Genomic DNA, 26469 nt, shown 5'->3' on the forward strand with positions numbered 1-26469 from the left:
AGTGTGGTTTGTACTAAATGAACAGTGGGGAACTGTTCAAAGGATTTAAGCAAAGGAGTGGTGTGCATGATTTGAAGAAACATTTTAAAAGTTCACCTTTGCTTCTATTTAGAAAATTGATAGGGATGAGGATGGGGCAAGTAGGGAGACTACAAAGCAGATTATTGAGTAACCCAGATGAGATAACTGAAGTTTGGGAATAGAAAGTAACAGTGTAGAAGAAGATAAACAGTTGGATTTGGGATATATTATAAAGGTGAAATTAATAGGACTTAGTGATGGATTAGATGTAAAGGACAGGGAGAAGGAGGAATCAAACAATACATTCCAAATTTCTGGTTTGAGCAAGTGTGCAGATGGAGTACTATTTTCTCAAAAGGAAGAAACTGGAGGAATAGTTTAGATTGGGGTGAAGGAACCAGAACTCAGTTTTTGACATATTATATGCCCAGTGCCTGTTAGACATCCAAGTAGAGATGCTAGGAGGCAATAGAACATATTAGCTTAGCATCCAGAAGAAAGATTCAGGCTGGAAACATAAATCAGGGACTCATGGTATATGGACGGTATTTAAAGCGATAGAAAATGGACAATATCTCCTAAAGAGAGAGGGGGGAGAGAGAAGGAAAGAGGGTCCAAATTGGAGCCCTGGGGCTTTCCAATTCTTAGAGTAGAGGAGAAGGATCCAAAAAAGGAGACTCTGAGAGGCCAGATAGGGAGGGGATAAAAGGTTCAAAACTAGTGATATCATGAGAAAAGAGTCTTTCAAGGAGAAATGGTCACTTTTAATAACAACTGAGAATTTGGATGAGATGCCAACTCAAAGTCCAAATTAAAATCCTCTGGAGAGCACTCCTCCCACAAGTACAGAGACCACTTGTATTTGGTGTACTATTCTTATTTGAGTCCTTAATGCAGCTCCTGGTACACAGCAGGCACTCACTACCTATTCATTAAATCACTGAATATTTAAGTCCAGTTAAGGGTGAGGAACAGACATAAGTAGTTTAAAAATTCCTCCCCTACTCCATTCCCAAGTTTTCACACTTGCCTACAAAAGCATTGATTAAAGAGACAGCAGTATTTTGAGGGTAGGTCAAAACAACATTAAACTCTTTTTTACTCCTGCTGACATGAGCTCTTCTCTAAGCCATGGGGAAGGGAAACTCAGAGCTAATACAGTGTGTGAGGCTATGCAGAGTGGCTGTTTCTAGGAAGTCATGGAATCATAATCATAATGACAGAAATAAGGTGCTATTCTATCAAAGTCTCTACTAACCACTACTCATCTTCATTATGCCATGAAAATAATTGTGTTGAGGGAATTTCTTGCTACTGGACTTTGGCAAAGGGAATGAAAAAAAGAGGAGCAAAGTTCATATCAGTGGCTGTGACACTGCAGTGTCTGGAGGGTATAAGGGTGCCTGCTACCCAGGCTTCTACTGAAAATTGTGGCTACAAACTAGAGCAGTTGTTTATCTCAGAATGATGACCATGTGACATAGTTGCAGAACTGGGTAGAAATCAGCAGGTAGCTATGTTCAGGAAGAAACTCAGTCTGAGTGAAGAAATAGAGAAGGACCATTCACCATAAGCTATAGTAGCTATCCTCCTGGAAGCCATTTCATTTCATTTTTACAATAGATTTATTATACATCATCATTATCTTTTACTTTGTTGCAAATCACAAGAGAGGATTAACATTCCTATTGTTTTGTCTGTTGACAAGAAAATAAATATAATTGGGTTGATTTTTGCTGGAATACTCTGACATTCCATAAACATCTCAAACTCCATATGTCTAAAGCTTATTTCATTAGTGCCTCCCATCTATACGCATGTGTGCACACATGCACACACACATGCCTAAACTCATTTCTCTAATCTTTTTCCATGAATGTTAGCACCATTCACCGAGTTTCCAAACCAGAAACTCGGGTGTCATCTTGACTTCTTCAGCTCAGCCCTACATTCAAATCTATTGCCAAGTTCTGTTGGGTTCTGTCTCCCAGACATGTCTACTTTTTGCCTTGATCCCTCCTGCTACTTCCTAATTCAGGCTATCATCATTTCTATGCATTACTGTGTGAGTCTCCAAAATAGGTTTTCTGTATTCAGACATAAAACCGTACTGCAGGCAAAATGTTCCTACGAAAGTTCATAGCTGACCAAGACAAATCCTTTTAAAGCTTCCTATCAGCCCCAGCAAAGAGTTAAAACCTCCTAACCTGGCTTAAAAACTCTTAATGATCTGGTACCTGCTTCTCTACTCAGACATCCTCTTTCACCAACCTGTGGATAGCTAAATACTCCAGCCAAAGGAGCCTCTTCCAGGTCGTCTACTTACTGGACCCCTCTCTCTTTCCTCCTCTCAAACTGCTCAGTCTTACTCAAACCTCTTTGCCCTTGAAATCATGGCTACTGCCAGTTCTTTTTACGTGCCCCTAAAGCATACAGAACCTCTTCCAGGTAATAAGATTTTGTCTACCACTTTGCTGAAAATTTTCCTGAGGGCTCATATCAATTCTGACTCTGTACCATGGAATCCTGTGTGCCTAGCAAAGTGCCTGCTCAATGAATAGGCTGAATTATTGAACAAATATTTAATTTAATTATGTGTTTGCCATCACGCCTTAAGATACACTATTTTAGTATGTTTTTAAAACACAAAGACACCTTTTGGACTTTTTCTTTCTTCTTTTGTGTTTTTTCAAATAGCACCTGCGTCTCCTGACAATCAGAATTATCACCTCTGGCTGTTTCTCTGGTTGCTCAAGAAACAAACCTGAGGCACACCTGGATTACTTTAGGATGTGCCGGTTCAGCTGTGTTTCGCTGTGGGTCTCCAGCACACACTGAGGCTCATTACTCGCGTAGTGTAAAGAAACCCAGCCTCGCTGTTGGGGTCAGCCTCACCCCAACACGCTAAACCTCATGCCATTCAGCCGGAGCCATAGCTCCTCTGCCTCCTCACAATCGAAGCCTGGTCTGAAGAGGAAGTATGGGGAGGAAGGAAGTGGGCATAGAAGGGTGCAAGGCTCTGAGCCTTGACATGAATAGCCATAACGTCTTTGATACCAAAATGTTCCCCAGGCTTCAAGGGGTTTGTGTTTGCGTTTCTTTCTTTCTTTCTTTTCTTTTTTTAAATCGTGGCCTTCTGGTTAATTTCTCTAGTGGTTGCTCACACCAGAAAAATCAGATACAGAGCTTAACTATCAAAGACCCGGCCATCTCCCACCGCAGTCAGTCTCCACACCAGGGTTTGTGGCTGGGCTGTAGGCCTCGCCGACAGGCTGCGGCGGCTCTACCCGCAGAACGAGGTTGGGGACACTTGGCTTCGCATCCACGCCCGAGGCCCCGGTCACGGTTAAAATGAGCTGTCCTGTCCCTTCACTAGCTCCGCTCTTGCAAAGCCCCGGGAGCCCCATCCCATCTCGCACTGTTCAGGCTGAGAGGTTCGGGCCGGGCCGCGCGACCTGAACACCGAGGTCCCCCAGCGCCCTCTACAGCCGCGCCTGGGGGGACACAGTGCCCAGCCCTGCGCCTCAGCACCTCGCCCGGGACCCCACCCAGCGGCCCGCTCCCCGGCCGGCGCGAGCACCCGCATCTCCAGGCCGCAGAAACGGGGCGTGGGGCCCGGCGGGCGCGCTGCATCCCAGGCCGCCCCTTAATCGCTCCGCCCGCGGTGGGTCGACTTCCCCTCCCTCCCTCTGTCCCTCCCTCCTTCCCTCTCGCCCGTTGGCGCCCGACCCGCTGCGTCTCTTCTCTCGGGGCGCTCTTCCCTTCGGCGGACCGTCGCATCCTACACAGCTTTGTGGCAGTGTTGGTCTGGTGTTGAATGTTTCCCTCCGAGAGCGCATGGCTGGGGAAGCGAGGCGCCGGGCCAGCTCCGGAGCGGCTGCCGTCCGGGAGGCGGTGATGCTGCTGCTGTGCCTGGGGGTCCGGACCGGGCGCCCCTACAACGTGGACACGGAGAGCGCGCTGCTCTACAGCGGCCCGCCTAAAACCCTGTTCGGCTACTCAGTCGTACTGCACAGCCACGGGGCGAATCGCTGGTGAGTGGAATTGGACTGGGGTGCACTGGGTTTCTCAGAGCGGCGTGTGAACAGCGTCTCTGGGGACTCCCTGCCCGGCTTAAAACTTTCCCCCTCCGGAGGAGGCAGGCAAGCAACGCTGCGCGTCGTCACTGGCATCAGCGACGGCCAACTCGCTGGAGATGTGCCCGGCAAACTAACTTTATCATGGGGTGGCAGCGCCCAGGGTGTGTTCTGGACCACGGTCCTGGAGTTACAAGTTGGGGGTGGCCCGCTGGGTGCATCGGGTGGTGGGTGGAGGAGGAGACGGAGGCGAGCGGCCCCACTGCCAGCTGCCCTTCTGTGGAAACGGGGAGACCAGTGGGCAGCCCAGCTAACTTCTGTGCGCACGTGCGCGTTTCTCGCTTTAGGCTCGTAGTGGGGGCGCCCACCGCCAACTGGCTCGCCAACGCCTCGGTGGTCAATCCCGGGGCGATTTACAGATGCAGGATCGGAAAGAACCCGGGCAGGACGTGCGAACAGCTCCAGCTGGGTGAGTTGGGTCCCGAACCAGGAGTTAAGTGTCCCTCCTGGCGAACCCCACCACAGAGCGAGTTCTGGAAAAACTCGTATCGCCCGTTACATCTAGTTTGAACATCTGGTTGAACTCTGAACTCTGCACCATCTTTTCTCTTAAGTGTAAAAGTGGTCCCTTTTTTCTGTCACTGTCTTACCCCCTTTTGCTTAAGACAGTGATTTCAGTACTCTGACATCCCTTCATGTCTCCTTCTCTCCCTCCATGTGTAAAGCACATTTTAAAGTCTCTCAGAATATTGAGGACAGAATCCAGCTAAGCCAAGACTTCAGAATTTTATTTTCATCTTTGACCTATGAACCTTATTAAAGAACAGGCTAAGGGGGCAAATTAGAAATAGCAATCAGAATTGACCCCATTTGCTGTCATTTAGCCTAAGGGCTTCTTAAAACAGAAAATGATATTGTTTTACTTAGAATATGAAATGTAAAAGAAAAGTACAAGAAAAAATTGTCATTTCCGTTGATAGTGTAATTAAAATGAGGCTTAATATATAATTATTAGTTTTCTTCTCTAAAACCTCTCATGTTAAATGGATCCATCTATTTGAAATCATTTTTTGATATCTCTTAGATTTGGGACAACTTGAAAAAAACGTGTTTTGGTGGGGGAGGGGAGGAAGTTCACGTTTCAAAGTCGAAAGCAAATTTATTTCACACAGACACATGGGGGAAGAAAGAGGAACTAATATTAATTCAGACCTATCTTGTTCCAAATACTGTTAAGCGCCGCTCTATATATTGCTTAAGCTTTTTTTCTTCAAAATGACCGTGGGTCATGGTTGGCATTGTTCCTACTTTACACCTAAGGATTCTGTAGCTCAGAGAGTTGCAAGTACCTTTTCTAAAGTTACTCAGAGTGTGATAGGTGGGACTTGAGTCAAAGTCAGGTCTGTTTGGGTCCAAAGTCTGGGCTCTTTTCTTTCAAATATACATCTTCAATACAACTCATATTTGCCTTTGCTGTAAATGGGCTTTTAAGATTAGTTATTGTATCTTTAACCCCTTATTTTTTTATAAGTGATCTTTGCTTTTTCTCCTACTGAGAAGCTGGTACCTTTCATTAAAATGAATTCAAATACCTAAAGCACACGATAGAGTTTTTATTTTTAACTTAGCAACTTCCACCCCAAAAGGCAGACTTGGAATACATAACACATTCACAAACCTGTGCACTGGCAATAATTTTGGAAAGCATAATTTTCATTGTGTGAGAGAATTGTGAGATAGAGAATTAGGGAGGAGATAGACAACCTTGATCTGCTAGAGGATCTTGACAAGGTCTCAGGAGGGAAAAAGTTCATTGCTGTTGTTCTGTCATAGTTTCCTGATCTGAGACATAATAACTACTGGCATCTAAGCATGCACTTCCTGTTTGAGAGGGCATTGAATCTATTTCTAGATGTCTGTGTTTAACTGGAGAAGATCATGTCTTAATAGTATACAAAATTTAAGATACTAATGACTCTCAACTGGAGGAAAACCTAAATTCTTCCAGAAAGTGGAGCATAGTTTTGACCTCAGAAATATTCTCAGAGAAATGTACACATGTTAGTTGGACAACAAACATAAATAAATGAAGATTCATTGACTGGATGAATGAATAAAAATAAAGTGTAAGGTTGATTGACATCAAATTGATTGGTGCAATGACTAAGCTTCAAAAAAGAGAGAATCAGTCTCAAATTATAAGCCAAACTAATATTTTTACCTTTCATATTTTGGTCAATAAAAAGGATTACTTAGATGAAAGGAAAATAGGAAGACAAGATTTATAATCGTTCCACTGGTTAAAAAAAAAAAAAGCTGTGATAATCTCTTTGAATATTTGCAAAAGAGTTGCCTAAAGCTATTTCTCATGTATCAATTTAAACAATATATTTTCTCTTCCTTATATAAAGAAACTGTATCTTTATTTAGAACAAATTCAGAAATAAGTTAAAGCTATGAACGAAGGCACTGAGGCTATTGTCTAGAAAGGAAACACCACCAGCAGTATAGGTAATCAAAGGCATTTAAGGATTCTTCTTAGGATTGTGGCCCATGTACTATTCCTTATGAAGAAGTTTCAAGGAGAGAGAAAACACACATGCACACACAATCTTCTATATAAGATGACTTCAATTGTCCTGCTACAAATGTGGGTGATTATAATGTTTGGAATTCTCTTAGCTCAGTACCTGACATACAATAGACAGTAAAAATATGTTTACTTCTTTATCTCTATTTTCTACTTAAGTCTATATCCATGTGTGATTGTACTAAGCAGGTTGAGGTAAATAAACAGGGGCAATTAATAAAGTAAAACAAAAGTTAAATGTATAAATTAAAAGTTAACAGTTGAACTGAAAGGCAAATGGAAAAATGTTTTCTTGGACCAACAGAAATTGTTGTAATAACTAAAGACTGAGCTATGATCGCTATGTCAGTAAGGTGTCTGATAGCTTAAACTCCTATCAGGATCTGAAGGTGCAGGATTTCTTAAAACGGGCCCACCTGCCATGCAATCCAAAATACTGTCCTCATAGACTAACCTATAATCTCAGTGTGGTTTCAGAGCAAAGGTTGATTCAGACAGACTCCTTCTTTCAAAAGAAGAGGCTGATGCCCCCCACCCTTGGATAATGGTTGTTGCCTACCAAAGTATATTTACTGTAACCACAATCAAAAGTAAGCAGCAAATGTCCATTTATCTAGCATGCTCAGGACACAGGATGTTGAGAGTGAAGCGAATTGAATGCAAAACAGCATGAGAGAGGTGCTAGTTTGGTACCACAGGAGTTTTTTTCTTCCTGCATACAAACAAGCTTCTACCTCCCTGCCTGCTTGGGAGGTGCCCTTCCCTCACTTCCTTGACTATATCTTATGATTCTTTGCCTGGTGAATCCAAAGAAGACAGTCTTACCATCAGGAAGGTCTACTTGCTCATGAAGTCTCTGTGTCTTAGGAGGCCATGATGATTTCCACATGGCTGCTTACTTTTCCACTAAGACACTCTGCATCCTAGCTGAGTCTTGTTAAAAGGAAGCATTGTTCACAAATAGTTCCTAAATCAACGCATCACAGACGTAGACTCTATTAATACAGTTAGTCATTGTCCATCCATTCACGACCAATATTGAAAGCAGAATATAATAAAAAATATAAATAATTGTACAATTATAATTAAAATATTTTCTTTATTTGCTTATTCAAAAGACATTTCAGATCTTTCAGAACTTTGGAGTTATCATTAATAGCATCATACATGCACATACACACACACACAAACTTATACTTCCTATTAATAGAATCTAGAGTTACACTGTTCAATATAGTAGCCTCTTGCCTCATGCGACTATAGAGCACCTTTGCAATGAGATCTACTGTAATATAAATTATACACTGCATTTCAAACACTTAATATAAAAAATGTAAAATATCTCATTAATTTTAAAAATATTGATTACATGTTGAAATCAATATTTAAAAAGTTAATGTTGGTTACTTATTGAAATGATAACATTTTAAATTTATTGGGCTAAATAAAATATATTATTAAAATTAAGTAGACTTCTTTTTACTTTTTTAATAGCTACTCAAAAATTTTAAATTTCCTATGTAGACTGCGTTGTATTTCTATCGGACAGCACTGCCTAGAGAAACAGAAATTCCCATTCTAAAACAACGCAAACTTTTTAGCAGGTACTTTCCCAGTATCTATGCATAAATGAATAGGACTTTTACTTATCTTTCCCAGACCAAATGTTTTATAGTTACTTTGCTTTAAGCTTTTTGTACCTCTTTGTTTCTCACTGGAAAGAATAATGGTCCATCACAGGTTAGTCATCATTATCTGCCTTCAAATGTCTTTCTGGAAATTATATTCCTTTAGCTAGCCTCCTAGTTTGTATTGCACAACCTATTTGGAAGAGGTTAAGTTAATTAGCATTGCATCTTTAAAGTAATGATGCCCTCACCCTCATTTCTGCCTGATTCTTAGGAGTTATTAGCTTAATGTTAAAAGGCAATGTCTCACTGTTGAAACTTTACATAACTTCTTGACAACCTTCCATTTCTCTTTCATTTGCAAGGAACTCAAAATTGTAGCTTATGAGGCTAAGTTCAATGAGGACTGGTCATTTGGGGCGAGGGTAATCCTAGAACATAACTCGTTATGCAGAACATCAAGACAGAGAGCTTCATTAATAAATTGCCATGATAACAGAATAAAGTTCCCTGATTTCCAGTAATTTTCCAAACTCTGTCTTTGAAAGGATGACAGTAGGAAAAGATTACTTGAGATTCAGCTTTGTAAATTCTCTATGGTAGTGTGAATTTATCCTAAAGTATTAAAGCTAAGAAGTGATGTGATCAGATATGTGCTTTAGACAGATTTTTCTGGCTGCAGACTAATGAATGCAGGGGAGTGGGTGGGAAAAATTGAAGCTAGCAGAACAGTTGTAGGGAGATTTTGCTATAATTTAGGTTATACATGATGGATGTCTGTACTAGGACAGTGGTGGTAAGAATGAAGAAAAAGAGATTGTACAAATGTTTAGAACACGGATTTGATAAGACTTGGTAATTATTGAATAAGGGAGATGAGGGAGAAGACGATTACAAAGATGTTACTCAAAGTTGTGACTTGGACTGCTGGGTGGGTGATGGTGCCATATACAGAGAAATGGAAGAGCAACAAGTTTTCTGGAAAAAATGATGAATTTCATTGGCTTGAGGTTCCTTTCAAACATAGCCATAAAACTCTGGTCATCAGTTGAATGTATGGGTCTGGTAGGCAGGAGAGAGCACTGTACTGGAAACTCAGAGTTGAGAATAATTAACATAGAGATAGTAGTCAAAGCCATGGAGATGAATGAGTTCAACCTCCAGGTTGAGTAGATCAGAGGGCCGAGGATGGATCCCCACAGTTGCTGTCATTTTGTGAAGGGACTAGAATGATGCTGCCCAACCCTGACTGCAAGTTAGATTCTCCTACAGAGCTTTAAGAACACCAGTGCTGGTGGTTCCATCCCAAACTAAATAAAATCTCTGGAGCTTGCTCTAGGTTGGGCATCAAGTTCTAAAGTTCTCCAGGTAGTTCTAATATTCAACCCTGATTGAGAACCACTGGGGAAGAGAAAGAGGAGCCTTGCAAAAGACTGAGAAGGAGACGCCAGAGAGGTAGCAAGGAAATTAGGCCAATGTGGCATTATGGAAGTCAAAGAATATGAGTGTTTTGAGAAGAGGTAATTGGTTAGCATTAACAAAAGTTTCCAAGAGGTCAAGCAAGATAAGAACTTAGAAGGGCTGATTGGATTTAGAGAGGAGCAATTTATTAGTAACCTGTAAAAAGCAGTATCAATGGTGAAGCCAAATCTCACGGGGTTGAGAAGTGACATATGAGGAAATGTTGATAGCAAGTGTCAGACAACTCTTTTAACTGATTTATTCAGTAAATTTTTATGATTACTTATACTGGATACTGGGAATAGAAAGCCCTTAAAGTACTCAGTCTAGGGCAAGAGAAATAGGTAACAGATAATTAATTATGAAACAATGTAAAAAAGTGTGATGAAATGGAAAAACAATGGGGAGAAGAAATTCTGTTTAGATGATGAAAGAAGGCTTTGGAGAGGAGCTGCCTACCTAAGTAGTTCAGCCAGTTCTGACTGGTTTTAATGAGCACATAGTAAAGTTCAACTGTGGAACAAGTGGATACAGTTCTCAGGTTTGCTACACCTTTCAGTACCACGGTAAGAATAGAGTCTAGGCCAGGCAATCCCAACAGTAACACCCACTTCTAAGATAGGGAGCTTGGAACTGATCATCTTTAAAAGCAGGTATTTTTGTTTTAAGAGTAGCTGGAAGTGGACATAGAAGGGACAGGGCTGTGCTTAGTAATTCAGTGTTCTTCTGACACCCTCAGTTTACCTCCAAGAATTAAATAAATGAGAAATATTTTTATTTTAAATTACATGAAGTACTACAGTTCATTCAATGAACATGTTCAGAAATAGTAAGATTGTAGATTTTGTTGTCAGATCCCTTCTATGGTGCTTCTTGTGAGAGATGGATTAGGCATTTTCTTTTAAAATTACACCCTCTGCAAAAGGCCCTTGTGAATATGTATTCTCTGTGAAAACCTTTCTAGGTCTACCTCACTTCTAATACACCATTCTTTGTCTTCTTGTGAAAGGTCTCTAGTATTCATTAAAATGTCATCATTTTGTCTGCAAAGCATTATCTCTGCAACATCTTTCCTGCCCTTCAAACTTTGGGCAGAGAAATGTCCACTGATAGCTGTATCTTCTCATCCTGAACTGACCCTCCATTGGTACAAGGTGATGTGATAGACTCCCTAACTAATGCTGAGGAGTGACTTTATTTCCTTCACATATTTTTAAAACTTGCTATTTTCCTAACCTCTTTTTTTTTTCTTTTTTCAATCGTCTTCCCTGGTGAATTCCTAAACTAAGCACAGAACTTCGATACTGACCACCTAAGCATTAAGTGTGAGCAGGTTTCTCTGGAGGTAGTTTTTCCATTTTTGCATTGTTCTTGTTTCAAAGTTATACAAAATGTTAGTATATATCAATGATGGTTTTTCAAATGCAGCTTTAAATCCAAGAAATTAGTTGAAAACTATAGAAGTAGAGAATTTGCTTTCTTTATTTTCTACTTTTGGAAGTTAATGTTACAATATTATAGCAGTAGGCTTCATACAGAAATGCAATTAGTATATATAGCGTGAGATTATAAATAGTATCAAAATATGAATTCTGTTCTTTCTTAGAGAAAATCACTAACAGCAAATGATCGAAGGCAGCAAAGAAGGGTGGTTAGCAATGTAGATTTGAATACTTCCTTCCCCCACATCTTAGCAGTGTGATCTTCCTTTGTTTCATTTTCATTTATAAAATGGGTATGATGATGAAAGTAACACCTACCTCATAGGGATGTTATGAAAATTAAATGAGGTAATATATGTGCCTGCATGTACTAAAACTGCGCCTGGTAATATTGTTATTTATAAGACCACTTTCCCTTGTTAAATTATGCTTACTAGAGATATCACTTGGGATACATTTTCCTGCCCATGATTATTAACAAGACTTGTATAGGTTTCTGCAGGAAGTTGAAGAAGTTTGGGCCTCAGGTTGCTGAAGCACACTCTGAACCGAAAATCAAGCGGTTCAGATAGGTGACCTGATAGGTGACCTGATTTTCCATATTTCTGTGGCCAACACATGACCTGGGGTCAGGCCAGATTTATAAACTTGCAGCCCCAAAGATTAACTCTGTTTTCTGGGAACATTTACCTTTTCTGTGTTGAACTTTCTTTCTACAAAAGTAAAATAAAATATAAGAGGACTGATTAGCTTCTTCAGGTCTATGATTATATAAACTGATTCTCACATAAATTGAGCATGATTATTACCATTATCAGATTTTGATAAGGTAGTCTGAAAATATGACATTTAAATACATGTTTTCTCCAAAAGTAAAATACTTTGAGAATGGTTTCTAATTGTGATTTTTTTGAACCATTTTTTTTTTATTTGAGCAGTTGTCCATTTGCAGAAAAATCACATGTAAAATATAGAGTTTCCTTATATCACCCTATTATTTACACTTTGCATTAGTGTGGTACATTTGTTACAATTTATGAAAGAACATTTTTATAATTGTATAAAATGTTAACTTAATAAACTATAGTCCATGGTTTACATTAGGGTTCACTGTGTTGTATAGTCCTATGTTTGTTTTTAAAAAAATCTTCTTTCTAACATATATACAACCTAAAATTTCCTCTTTTAACCAAATACAAATATATAATTCAGTGCCAATTATGTTCACAATATTGTGCTACCATTACCACCATCCATTACCAAAATTCTTCAACACAAATAGAAACTTAGAATTTAAGCTTTAACTCCCCATTCCCTACCCCACCCTGGCCCCTAGTAACCAGTATATTTTGACTCTTGGTTACCACTAGATGAGCTAGATGACAAGACCTTGGAAGTTCAATATTTTCATGTCCTGTTTCATCCCTGAAACTTGGGTATTTTTCTTTTCATTGACCCATATTAATTGCATTGTATTCATAGATATCACCCTATCTTTTAGAAACATCACCACATTTTATTAGATGTGTGGGTAAAGCACATCATTTAATATGATAAATAAAATATAATAGATTTAATAGTAATTAGAATTTGATAGCAAAAACTAGCAGAAGGGTCCAATTGGATTTAAGAGTTAAAGGCTGTTGGGTCTGGTCTCGCGGCACCATGGGCTCCCTCTGCTGGTTTAGTCTAAACAGCCTGTTGTAAGTGCCCTAGGGCGCAGGTGCATTTACCATTTATTGAACACCTACTAGGGGCCAAACACTCTTCCATGCACAGGCATAGATGTTCCCTAATTTTCCCAGCCTTGCAATGGTGTAGTTGTTAGAATCTTTGTGGCATTTGAATTTGTTCTTTTCACTTTTAACCCAAATGTATGTTTTGTAATACTCTGTATTTAGGTGGGTAAAGAAATTGTACAGTTATTTTTATTTAATACTTATAGCTTCTACAACCGAAGACATCTTGAATGAAGGAATCTTTATGGTACACAAAACAAGGTTTATTTACTTTGGGGGATTAATTTATTTAAGAAAATTTGAAATATATATATGAAGGAAGGTCTCATCTTTCAGTGGACTAGAACATCACCTTAAAATGAATAGTAATTTGTGTAAGTGAAGACTTTCACTATTTTTCTGAATGCTGAAATCAAGTCAAAAGTATTGAAAGACCAGGCAAACGAGTATGCTGTCTCAGTGGCCAGATAGAGTCCCAGTCAAATGTCTGTATTGACGGGGAAACCACAACACAGTGACACAGGCAGATGAGCCAAAAGTCCAACTGTACCCAAAATTCATGGGCTTCCCCACCCACAAAATGTTTCATGTGAACTGTCAACAGGTATAGAAAGAAGAACTTTGAGTCTGACCTTTTCTTTTCACCCTTGCTTCTTTGGGGGAAATGTCAAAACACTGAGAAATGACTTAAATGTCAGGAAAGGACAAGATAGGGACCAAGGATGTGACATTTTTCTTGAATAGTAAAAATTGATTGTACAATCTCTGGGCAGTAGATTTTGCACATTTTCAGCTGAAAAAGATTTAGAAATTGAAATTGATTTCAGTTGCTTCATATGTCTGAAATATTTGTAGAGTTCTATTTTAAATGCTAAAGAGTGGTAGAAAGTTATTTAGGGATTAAAGCCATTATTTTTTAGTCTGATCTGTTCCATTGCCCAGCCCCATGGATTTGGACAAGTTACTTCATTTCTTTAAGACTCAGTTTTCTCAGCTGTAAAACAGCATTGATGATACAGTCCTCCTCTACCACTGTGGGAATTCAATGGGTTAATGGGTGCAATAAGGCTTTGCTGACAGTGAGGTGCCTCATAAATTTTAAGGAGGACGTATGCTGTGAAACATGCAGCTTAATTAATCTTTATAATAATGATGAAGGTGATGAAGAAGATGGTGGAGCTTTCCCTGCCAGGTTCAAGCACTTCACACCTATCTCATTCAGCCCCCACAATCCTTGCAGAAACCCTCTGAGATAGGTGCCTTCTGTAGGCCCCAGCTGATTCTCAGCCTTAGTCCTGCCTGGCTCACAGATCACACTTTGTAATGATCTTCAGGCCTGCAAACTTCGTGTACCTTAAAACGTAAAGGAATAATATTTTGGAATAGAAATTGGGAAGAATAGTCATGAAGGAAGAAAAGCTCACCAAAGTTTAGATCCTTAAGAGTTTGGTGAAAATTTCACAGTAGTAGCTTCTGGTAAAGGATTTTTGGGGTGGTATATCTATTTCAGAATTCCTTCCTTCAGCAAATGCTGCTGACTTCCTGCCTAGTGCTGTGGGGATGCAGTCTTTCTGCCTTCATGGAGGTGACACATAAGATTGAACATCTAGTCTTCCAAAGTCCCTGTCACAGTTTTGGTGCTTGGACCAATGACACTAAATCTGGTGATGAGAATAACAAGACAAAAGGGTAAAAAAATGCACTAACTGGTTTTGCAAAAACATCCTTTGTATTCATATATCAAAAATACCATTTATTAATGTTTATATACAGTACACATCGTATACACTGATACAAATCAAGAGGTGGAAATAAGAAACTGAAGTAGTAAAGTACTAAGCATACATAGTTAGATTTTTCCCCAAATGGAAAAAAAAGGAAAGAGAAAGATGGGCTTAACTATTAGAATAAAGAGGATTTTTTTATGTGGCTTTGTTTTGTTAAATGTCTACTGGGAGAATGCATTCAACTGTGTTAAGAATTAGTTATTCTAGTTGTATAAAAACAGGGAAAATTATCACATGTTAATTTCTGCTGACCTCTTTTATGTTAAACCATGTAAAGTACTTTTTCAATTATGAAGATGATTAGATTTACCAAGAGTTTAGATTAGTATGTATGAGCTGAATTGAAAACTAGGTTGACATTTGGATAAAATATGAAGATAATTTGAGTTTATTTATGGTGTTCTGTCAGGGAAATTCATGAGAATTAGCTTTTTTGTGGCAGTTCTAAGAATCATCATTTCTAACCAAATTACACTGACTATATTTTCATGTGAAGAAAATGTACTTAATATTTAGTTTTCTATTGCAATATCTAATTGAATTCAAGGCGGGCAAAAAGATGTAACTATTATTTGAAAGCAGAGTAGTTCCTTTTCAAATTTGATGGAATCCAGGAAAGGTAGGCATAACCACTGTCTCTATCTTGTAGAGCACTTCCTGGGGAGCTTTTAAGACAATTCTGATGTTGAGGTCCTCAGGCAGACAAATCACATCTGAACTTCTGTAAGTGGGGCCAGGTGCTGGTGCTTTTTGAAAGCTCCTCCAGGTGATTCTAATGTTGAGTCTAGGTAGTGAACCACGTAGTGCCAGGTGGTAGAGGTGTGGCCTCAAGAGCAGAAAAGGCTCAAGGAAAGCCCAGAGAAGCCAGGGCATGAGCTGATGATGTGAAGGTCTAGCGTCGTCTGCCAAGATTCTGTAAGCAACACAAAAGAAAAAAGTAAAACGCCCCCAGAAATTACGAGTCGACAGAATGGGAGTGGGAACTTGCTGGGTGTTCTTTGAACTGACTCTGTCTCGTAACCAGTGCTGAAAGTGGCTCAGTTTCGTCACTGGTGCACGTGCTGCCGTTTTGGTAGGAGCAGTGTTAGAAAGTGGAAATGAGAAACATGTCTAAATGTGTGTGGGGGTGGGGTGGGGTGTTCACTTACTACGATTCGTTTCTGTTTCTTATGTGGAGTAATCATTGCTTCATGACTTTGTTCTCTTTGTCTGTGCCTTCATGCTTTTATAAAGACATTTCAAATTAAAATAAGCAACACAAATAGGAGATGCTTAGTCGCACCACAGTTGAAGCTTTGAGTTTTTCAGTTATTGACTCTTATTTTTAGCACACATTTCTGGGCTGTGTGTTGGGAGTTGGACAGCTATGAATAAGATGCAGTCCTGGCCAAGATGAATTAGGCATTCTTTACTAAGCCTTGAAAATAAATAGGATAGTTGTGAATGAATCACCATCAACCCTAGCAAAGATGAAAATGCTTTCTACATACATAATCTTATCAATTTCACCATAATTTTCTCTGGGTGGTCATATCCTGTGTGTCTAGGGGTCCTTGACTGCTGATGTTTTGAGTCATCTCACAATTATCCAAGGGTGAATTAACAAATAAATATATATTTGAAAATTAATTATCATGAATGAGAAATCTTGTCTCTGTATTAGAAGTTATCTGTTTGGAAATACATAGTAACCAATAGATGCCACATTATGTCCAGTGACATTTAACCCCACCCAACCTCCCCCACATACATACGTCCCAGAAATCTGAGAGACTTGTGCACAGGGAGAAAGATATTTGAGGGAGGTGACATTAATAATACGGGAAAGTTTGACGTGCAAACTGAGTAGCTAGACTGTGATGTGTGTGAACCTAAGTGTGAGCTTCTGAGCAGTGATGACATTGTAATGTCATCTAATGGGGCCAAAATTAAAATAAGGAGGATTTGTGCCCAGAAAATGGATTAATAGTACAAGCAATTCTCTATTCTTCATTTTTAAATTTACCAAAAAAAAAAAAAAAAAAGAGCTCTGCTAAGAAATAGAAATGAGCAATACACCAGTTCTGCACTTAACTTTTTGGCCATTTTCATCAAGCAGTTTATATGGTATTTTGTGGTTCTATGCTACTGTACATTTGTCACTTTTAACTTTTTGGTGGCATCCCTAAAATGGTAAATTTGTTTTTAAATATTGAGTGTAATTTTAATGATTGCGTACATTAAATATAATGCATTTTAATGGAAATAAAGTGTGATTTGTGACCTTGGTACTCTCCTGTCCTTAACTTTCCTCCTCAATTGCCTTAGTTAGCTGAGTTTTGACTGTAATTTTAGAAATTATTTTAATTTCTATTTAATTAGTTTAATTTATTTTAATTTTAAAAATTTTAATTTTAGAAAGACTGGTATTTTCAGAAAGCTATTTCATCCAAGTATTGTGGTAAAAAACATGAACTTCAACATAGACAGAATCTACCATTTATCATCTATCTTTGATGTTAGTATAAAAACAACTGGCTATATTGGTGAAAAGTCAAACTGAAATTGCATCAAAATTAAAATTAAAATTTCTCATTAGTCTCTTTCACTTTCCTTCAATGTTGGTATCATGTACCCACAATAATAACTTCTTGTATTAGACCTTAAACCATACACGCAAAAGATACATTTCTCCCTCCCAAGCCCTCTGACTCCTGTTCAGTTGTGTTTAAGGGTTTTGTTGTTACTCCTGAGCAACAATTTAGAAAACAAACAAATTTATACACTAACCTCTTCCCACACTCCTTAAATGAAATCTCTCCTCCCTAGGATTTTCAGTGCAAATAATTTTACTTCTAAAACATTAGCCTTACCCATGTAGGCATTCTGAGTTTTTCCAGGATGCTTTATCTGGGGGCCAAGGTGATAGAGCAGACACAGTAACAGTGCCTAACAATTCAGAGAATGTTCACTTTAAATGTACAAAGGCTTGATACCCAGTCACCAGTGTCAAACGAAGGAACCCAATCGCAGTTCCACATCCATATCCAAACAAATTGATGCTAATGTATTTACCTGCTATTGGATTAAAGTAGAGGTGGACTACTGTCAAGTGTCAATTGAAGTGGGTGAAAATAAAGATAGCAAAGGAATATTGTGATAGTTATACGTTTCTCTCAAAAAACCACTTAAATAACTTTAACATAAGATCCCAACTATAAACAAAGAAGTCACTCTAGCAAAAGGAAAAAAAAATCACTATGAAATGACTTTTTATTGTACAGTTTAGAAGTACTATATTGCCCATGGTTAATATTTTATTTAATGTTTGACTTTCTGACCATTCAGGCACTTGCCAAAATACCTATTGAAGTTTTTAGTTTACTTTTTGAAACAGTCTGTTTTTTCAAGTCTTTTTTTTCTCTTTGTTGAAAATATGAGTCATAATGCATTAAATGTAAACTATGGGGCAGTTCATTTTAAACACTAGGCATTATTACTATGCTAATTACACAGTGCATTTTCTTCATGCTCAGCTATCACCTCCCAGCCCCAACAAACTGCCTTAATTGGTGAAGACCATACGGTAGTCTTTCTAGGCTTAATGTCTCAATAAAAGAAACTTTTGAACAGGTGCTCTGGTAATGTTGCTTACCTCACGAAACAAATGGTCCAAAGAGCACAGTCTTTTCCAAGCATGAGACCTTGCAGTTTTATTTGGACAGCCTATGCTGATATGAACGTGTCTTCCCTCCTAGTCAAGTTGGTTGGCTATCTCCTGTAACACTGAGGCCCTCTTTTCATGGCAGAACCATTTGAGGTCATTTCTACAAAAAACAATTCACCTTACATGAGAGAAAAATCATGTTGATGCAAACTAAATCACAGTTAGCCCCACACTTTGCACTGAATATAAGATGACAGAGTAGTAGCAGATGAGGGCATTATACACATGCCTAAAGGAAAAACTTTGGGGATGAGCACACGAGTTTACTTTGTTTGCTCTTGTGGAATAGCATTGTTTTCCAGACAACTGAAGGTAAAATTATTTCCAAATGCTGTAGGAAGCCCTAATGGAGAGCCTTGTGGAAAGACCTGTGTGGAAGAGAGAGACAATCAGTGGTTGGGAGTCACACTTTCCAGACAGCCACGAGAAAATGGATCTATTGTGGTAAGTGTTGGATTAATCCACTGATAACACTGTGAAATCAGATATCCTGGGTATGACTGTCTCATCATTTGGTCTACTTTTACATTTTATTCAGACTTGTGGGCATAGATGGAAAAATATATTCTACATAAAAAATGAAAATAAGCTCCCCACCGGTGTTTGCTATGGAATGCCCTCTGATTTACGAACAGAACTGAGTAAGAGAATAGCTCCATGTTATCAAGGTAAGACTTGATGTTTGATATTAACTGGATCAAGAGAAACAAATTAATGTTTTTAAACTTTTTTATTTTCAATGTTGAATGTTTAGAGAGGAAGAGGGATATCTGTGTTCTTTTAACTATTCAAAGTGTTCCTTCCTTTCCTTTACCTAATTGCAGTAGTAGTAGTTTTCATAAATGTACTTTGTGCTTTTGGAAATAGAAATTCTCCTGTTTAATTTGAATGATTCTGGAATCTAGTTGATAATTACCCACTTTTGTATTAAATTTGTTTTCAAATTTCAAATAAGTCTAATGCCAAGCAAATGCAAACACTCGAAATCATGAAATTACATTGAAAAGTCTGATCAGAAAGAAGAAAACTATTTAATTTTCTTACTTTACCTCTAGCTTCCAGAAATATTAAGAAAGATTCAAAGTAAAAGTATAATCAAATCTTTCCCATTCACTACCTTTTTTTCAAGTTCACATGTTTTCCTTGAAATGGCAAGGAAAGACTGGTGTCTTAAGTTTGAAAGGTCTTTCTCAAGAAAATTCTGGGCCATGGGTAGGGTGAGAGTGAACAGAGTTAGGACATAAGCAACTGCAGTGAGCAAAGCTAGGGGTCAATATCAACAGAACTTTAAAAAATCTTTTACAGAACTTCACAGAACAGAACTTTAAAATAGGAAACTGAGAAATATATATAAATGCCAATTTCCAACTTTTCTAACAAATTATTACCTTAGAGTCCAAAGAAAATTTCTATTAGTTGTCAAAGCTGGCCAACTATGCCGATTCAGTTACTGATTCTGTTAATATAGGGGTCTTTCCCTCCTGAAATTTGTTGTCACTCAGAAGCCTATATCATATAGAGTCTTATTTTAACTTTGGATGAAAGAAGGTAAAAGATAAATTTTTAATCCTCATTTGCAGCAAAACACAGTCTAGGTTTCTGTACCTTTAGTATCCTCTTTTTCCTAATGGTTTATGATTTACAGTTTAAAACATTTTTACAGCAGAGTTTTAATTTTTTCTCAGACACACCTAGTCACATTCTACAAAATATTCAAGATGGCATAAACCCAAGACATAAAATTATGGTAAAGTTTTTCAAAATAAAAATAGGATTGGGGAGGATCTAAAAAGGAGTAAAAAACATGGCAGGGAATAATATTTATAAATGATTTAGTGATTTGAGTTTCTTGTTAGCAAAATCAAAAGGAAGATTTGGTACATGATATAATTCTTTTTTTCACAGAGGTCTAATTATGTCAGTTTTTCAGGAGAAACAAAGCTTTGTCCTTGTATTATGTTCTAAAAGCATTCATTCCTGGGAGCTTTAATAAGAGACCCTCCATCTCCAGGCAGATCCTGATTTAGTCTGTTATTTCTAGCTGGGAAAAATCTAAGAAGCCTATCTTAAATGGAGACCTTGACTAGGAATCAGAAATCCTACCTCTCTTAGGTACTTGTTGACCAATTTTGAGTATGTGTTGTATGTTCTTCTGTGAAAAATAGGCAAGTATACATATGTTAATTGCCATTTCATACAGATATTTAAAAGATTAATGTGGAGATTTGTGAACTTAAAATTTATCAGTGTTTTTATTTTAATAATAACACAAAATATAGACCTTAAAAGGTATATTTGCAAGAAACAGAATTATGGAGATTAAATAGTTTTAAATGAAATCATGAATTGTTTTTATATTTCATTTTAGATTATGTGAGAAAGTTTGGAGAAAATTTTGCATCATGTCAAGTTGGAATATCTAGTTTTTATACAGAGGTAATAATTTAAAAAATAGCTGCTGTAAATGTTTACCTATGGAATCTTAACTCTTCTGAAGGTTTGGAATACTGTTGTATAACATCTAACATAATATGTGTCTTAAATTTGAGATTATTACAACTTAATTTTTGCTATTCAGTATTCCACATATTTTGAGAAATATTATTTGGATGTTTCACACTATACAAGACAAAGTAAATGTCTATACAAGATATAACTTTAATTAAAAATTAATGGAAATCAAAAGTACCTACAGTTTTTATTTTGCTAACTTAGGCTTTGAAAATTTCTATCCAAGCATGTTATTTCTAATTACTTGTTGAGGGGTAAGAAGGCATATGTGACTACATTTTCCATTAAAATTCTGAGAATTGGGAGATTTAGGAATTTAATAGCATCTTCTTAGATCAGATACAGTCCCAAAATCTATTATTCTTTTTAACACTTTAGGATGTACTGTCAAAGGTCATAGTTGTACTCAACTGTCAAATACCCCAGTTACTCTTAAGACCCCATTATGAAGTTATGAATCTCTTCTGAATCCATGAAGACAGGCTATATTAAGTCTTAGCTTAACAATTTCCATAAATATTACCTACTGTGTTAAAAACACACACACACACACACACAGTAGTGCTACTTTAACTTATATTTAAATTGACTTGAAAAAAATAAAAGTTCAGCATTGTTGAAGAAACTTAGAAATATGTTAAATAGGGTTGATTGCAAAAGTTTTCATACTTCACCAGACAAGAGCCTGCTCTTTCAACTTACCTTTCAGTTCCTTTTCCTAAATTCCTTTTTGTAATCAAACATGGCTCCAAATTCCAGTGGATTTTAAGCTAACATTGTTACAACTAGTCAGTGATTTTTTTTTTTTTTTTTTTTTTCCAAATTGAAATAAAGATCACTTCTTACTCTTTGGACCATGTGATTATCTCCTTAACAAGTATCTCCTTAACAAGCACTAATGAATTATTCAGATAAGATTTACTTTAATAGAAACCACATTGCCTTTCTTCAATTCTAGTCTTGAATGATTCTACCTTCTATTTTAAAAAGTCCACTGATGGTCTGAAGTGAGCGTTTCAGAGTTACTTCTCTGAATTTCTACTTGTAGGTGAAAATCCATTAGCCAGCTTCTTTGGCTTTTTCTGATAAAATTCATAAAATGCTCAGATTTCAGAAATTTATTACCAAAAAAAAAGTGTATTTCCTTTGCTATTTAGTTAAAATTTTGTGTATCTGGAGGGAGTTTTGTGTGTGAATTGAACTTTTAAATAATGATTCTTTTTTTTTTTTTTTTAACAGGATTTAATTGTGATGGGAGCCCCAGGATCTTCTTATTGGACTGGCTCTCTTTTTGTCTACAATATCACTACAAATAAATACAAGGCTTTTTTAGACAGACACAACCAAGTAAAATTTGGAAGTTATTTAGGTATTATAAAAATTGGAAAATCTCGAATTATCCCTGTCTTACAGATACTAGTAATTATAAATAAGAGAAATTGTATTTCAAAAGATCTAAATTGCTGGTAGTAATTTTTAGGGTTCAGAAGCTGTCTCTTTAAGGATAAACTTTATGAAACTTAATTGAATATTTATATTTACATATGTGACTACAATCATCAATATGTAATTCTTAGGCTAGAATCCCTAGTTTATTCTTTGAAATACAGTGAAACTCTTGCAAGCTTTTATCTTTATGCAGTCACCTTATTCAGGTATCATGTTTGAGTGCTTGACGTATACCAGACACTTTTGTAAACACTTTACATGAATTAACTCATTTAATCACATATAAGTAAGTATAGTTTCTTAAAGGACCAACTGAAAGCCAGTGGGACTGCTGATAGTATTTTAGACAAGGGGTAACATTGTGAAGCTTGGAAATCTAAAAACAACTCATTGACTTTTGCCCCTTAAGTTCTTAGCATATTTCTCAGAGCTTAACTTTTTATCTTGCTCCTGCTTTTTTCCTTCCTCCTCCTCTTCCTCCTTATTTTTGTTATTATCATTGTTATTATTTCATGAGTCAGCAGTAGGACACTTTATAGTCTATGTTTCTGCAGAAACCCAAGATTTTCTGACACTAACTCTGCTGATTTAATAAAAGGAATGTTTTTCCTATAATTTCTTGGAAAATATAGATTGGTTTAAACCATATGTGTTTTAAATGTGAATCTCCTATACTCAGAAACCACTATAATAAGAAAAAGCAGTATTATTTTTCCCTATTGAAATGGAAGGAATTCATTTTCAAACAGAAGGAATTCCTTTACAATTTAAATATTTTCTTGGTGGTTAAAGGATGTCTTGAAACATTATATGAAAAATAACTTATTTTGCCTTTTATCACATAATGAAATAAAAGTATTTTTGTGTCATTGTAAGGTTATTACAATTGGAAGATTTTCATGGCAAAAAAAATTTGAAGCTTAGTAAGATTTTTATAATTTAAAGTTTAAAAATGTTACATTTTATATATTCTAAAATATTTCTGTTGTAACCCTAGATGCTAGCATGGCATGATACTACACAGGGACTAGCAAACCAAATGTAAAGGAACTATTTTCATTTTCTAGGCCTTATAAATGTAAACTATGTAGCTCTAGTTCCCTAGCAGGCATATCTAGAATTGCTTTAAACAAATAATAAACATCCAGTTTTGAGTATTCCTATGCTAAATATTCTTAAAACTTTGTTTAATGTGTTAATTTTGGATTCAGTCTCATTTAGCTCTAAGAGTGGATTTATAATCTCTCTCACCCATTGTGAATGATGATTCTCACACTTTTCCTTTTCTTGAAGGCTACTCTGTTGGGGCTGGTCATTTCCGGAGTTGGCATACTACAGAAGTAGTTGGAGGAGCCCCTCAACATGAACAGATTGGTAAAGTAAGAATTATATATTTAAAATTTATTTCTTCACTAGAGTTCACATAAATTTCTCAAGAGAATAAGATATTTAAAAAGGGTCTGCAAAAATTTTTAAGAATAAAATATTAGAAATTATGAACCAATTTAGTGGAATTGGGGAAAGATGACTTTTAAAAGAAATGTAGTAGAACACCTCTATGGAAAATTGTATAGAAGTCAAATGAGGCTTTTCTTTCTCCAAATTATTTTTGAGATAGAATTACCTAAAGAATATCCAGAACACATTTATTGCTTAACAAGTTTACAGCTAAAAGGAAATTGAGACAGCTGTGTGTTTTGTGGTAAGGTTTGCATGTTATATATAGTTCTTGTACTTAACATACTCTGTGAACATCAGACACTTGGTTTTTCTGAGCCTTACTTTGAAAAGTGGAGCAAACAATGCTTTCTATGCCCCTTCTTTGGGATCAATATGGGATAGTCCCTAGAGGGTCATATTAAGAGTAAGTCATTTTAATGTGAAAGTGGGCCGTTAAACCTTTTGTATCACTCTTGAAAGGAATTTATTGTTTATATTTGAGCAATTAAAAATTATGAAAATGATGTTTTGATCAGGTGAAAGTAGTTTTTAGTATGAAATCAAACCTTTTCTTATTTTTCTTCCAATTGCAGGCATACATATTCACCATTGATGAAAAAGAACTAAATATCTTATATGAAATGAAAGGTAAAAAGGTAATATGTCTCGTTGTATGTGACCCTTGGCAAAATCCATAAACTAATGTTACCTGTCTTTGAAATTACAGTAGCCAGAACACAATCCCTTCTAAGTAACAATCATTGATGCTAAGAAATACATAGACCATTGTAACCATTGTAAAATATATAATTTACCCCCCTCATTTACTTGAGCAAAATACCAAACCTATTTAATGGATAGGGTCACTACAGAGAAAGAAATTATGAAACTTGCTACTTTATAGGAAATGTGGATTAATAAGTATAAGGATGAAAAATAGGAGATAATGAGAAGCAATGGTAAAAAAAAAAAAAACAAATTCTAGTGTGATTTAAAAAAAATTAAATCAACATTCATTGTTTACATTATCCTAGTGTGTTCATTCATACAGTGATCTGATGCTTTACTGCATTCATGCAAATGACAGCTCGCAGCGTGACTGGGAAAGTTTAAGTAGCAGAACTCTAGTATCATCTTTAAGGTTTTCTATAATAAATCAACTTTGTGCCCATGCTCATGAACTTTCATAAGGCTGTAAGATTTCCCAGTTTTTAAATAACATTAAATTTCTTTTGGTAATGTAAAATTGCTTGCTAACAGTGAAATTTAACAATCTAAAGTAAAAAATCATCCCCAAACTTAAAAATGTAAGTAGTAATATGACCCTATCTTTGGTATCACTGAGGGCTTTTGCAAGTAGCCTTCTTTTTTTCTCAATGACTGGATCTGATTTGCTTTGGGGCAGCTTGGCTCATATTTTGGAGCTTCCGTCTGTGCTGTGGACCTCAATGCAGATGGCCTGTCGGATTTACTCGTGGGAGCACCCATGCAGAGCACCATCCGGGAGGAGGGAAGGGTGTTCGTGTACATCAATTCTGGCTCGGTATGTCCTATTTGCAAGCAAACTTGAAGCTATTTATGGAATTATGATCAAAACCAAAGTGGCTCCTATTCTAGGATTATAAAACTATGAATTCTGATATTTATTTTACTGACAAAAGTAAAATTTCCAGTTTTCCACTGATGCTTTAAAAATGGAATGGAACATGATGATGAATGAGCAGCTGTCCTATTTTTACATTCCAGAAGTATGGGATAAATTGTTCTGGAGTTTTTCTACCCATAGCTTGTACATGTTCACCCCAGCAGTTGAAACTTCTTCCAGTTTTATGACACAAATCAGACTTAAAAGAATGATTTTTATACATCCTTCAGAACGTGGATTTCTTATGGGTTCTATAGTTAATATCCTATATGTAACTTAATACATTAAAAAATAGTAGTAGAAGTAGAAGAAAAAGAATCAAATGCTTTCAGTTTCTTGACTTGAAAACATTGGAAACAAGATGTTTTGATAATAAATGTTAATTTGTGCAATTCATATCGATTGTATTCCTGAGAAGATGAAATTGTCATTGTTTATTCTAAAGTGGATATATTCATTGTAGAAATAGATAATTGCTGCTTGTGATGGGGTTTCAAATTATGAGTGATGTTTTGGCACTGACAAACTGACCACTTGATGATTCAATTAAACATTCTGCTGACAAACATTGTCAGCCTAGTTCCTTGACATTAAATCAAAACAAAGAATTGATAGGGCTTTAGTGGGATCTTCTTTGGCTGTTTCTTTGTTTCATAAACAAAATTTGGCTTGTGAGAAAACTGCTTAATTTCTTACAGCACAGAATTTTTTAATCAAGTTTCAACAAAGCAAAATCAGTTTTAGTAAGGGATTTTTAACTTTATCAATGGTTTCAGAGCGTTTACTGAGTTTCTATACTAAGCACCAAACTAAGCTCTTTGCAATTTAAGAGAGAAAAAATAGTCTGATAAAACAGGGAGTTTGTGAATAATCCTAAATATAGAGTAGGAAAGTTATTTCAGCATTGGGATATCCCTAGGTTGTGTTTAGACCTTGTTGTAACAGGAAAGGCATATCATTTACAACATGATTGT

At 36.8% G+C, this 26469-nt stretch overlaps 2 protein-coding genes across 3 annotated transcripts in view; one reads left to right on the top strand and one right to left on the bottom strand.

Annotated features, from left to right (window-relative positions):
- The first annotated feature begins 3484 nt into the window (after nt 1–3484).
- ITGA4 (integrin subunit alpha 4) overlaps nt 3485–26469 on the top strand; it is an 85091-nt gene continuing 62106 nt past the window's right edge. The window contains exons 1-9 of the mRNA XM_037850459.1: nt 3485–4055; nt 4445–4566; nt 18788–18894; nt 18989–19118; nt 20819–20886; nt 22201–22330; nt 23704–23789; nt 24444–24506; nt 25256–25393. Of these exons, the coding sequence (XP_037706387.1) occupies nt 3859–4055; nt 4445–4566; nt 18788–18894; nt 18989–19118; nt 20819–20886; nt 22201–22330; nt 23704–23789; nt 24444–24506; nt 25256–25393 (1041 nt within the window). The 5' untranslated portion in view covers nt 3485–3858. The remainder of the gene's footprint in view (nt 4056–4444; nt 4567–18787; nt 18895–18988; nt 19119–20818; nt 20887–22200; nt 22331–23703; nt 23790–24443; nt 24507–25255; nt 25394–26469) is intronic.
- Nucleotides 14784–26469, bottom strand: part of CERKL (ceramide kinase like) — a 245433-nt gene continuing 233747 nt past the window's right edge. The window contains exon 12 of one of the 2 annotated variants that reach the window (XM_037850466.1): nt 14784–15657. In XM_037850466.1, coding sequence (XP_037706394.1) covers nt 15339–15657 — 319 coding nt within the window. In that variant the 3' untranslated portion in view covers nt 14784–15338. The remainder of the gene's footprint in view (nt 15658–26469) is intronic. The other variant, XM_037850461.1, reaches the window with a different exon arrangement.

Source organism: Choloepus didactylus, chromosome 9 (genome assembly GCF_015220235.1).
Source record: "Choloepus didactylus isolate mChoDid1 chromosome 9, mChoDid1.pri, whole genome shotgun sequence".
In the NCBI taxonomy this organism is placed as follows: Eukaryota; Metazoa; Chordata; class Mammalia; order Pilosa; family Megalonychidae; genus Choloepus; species Choloepus didactylus.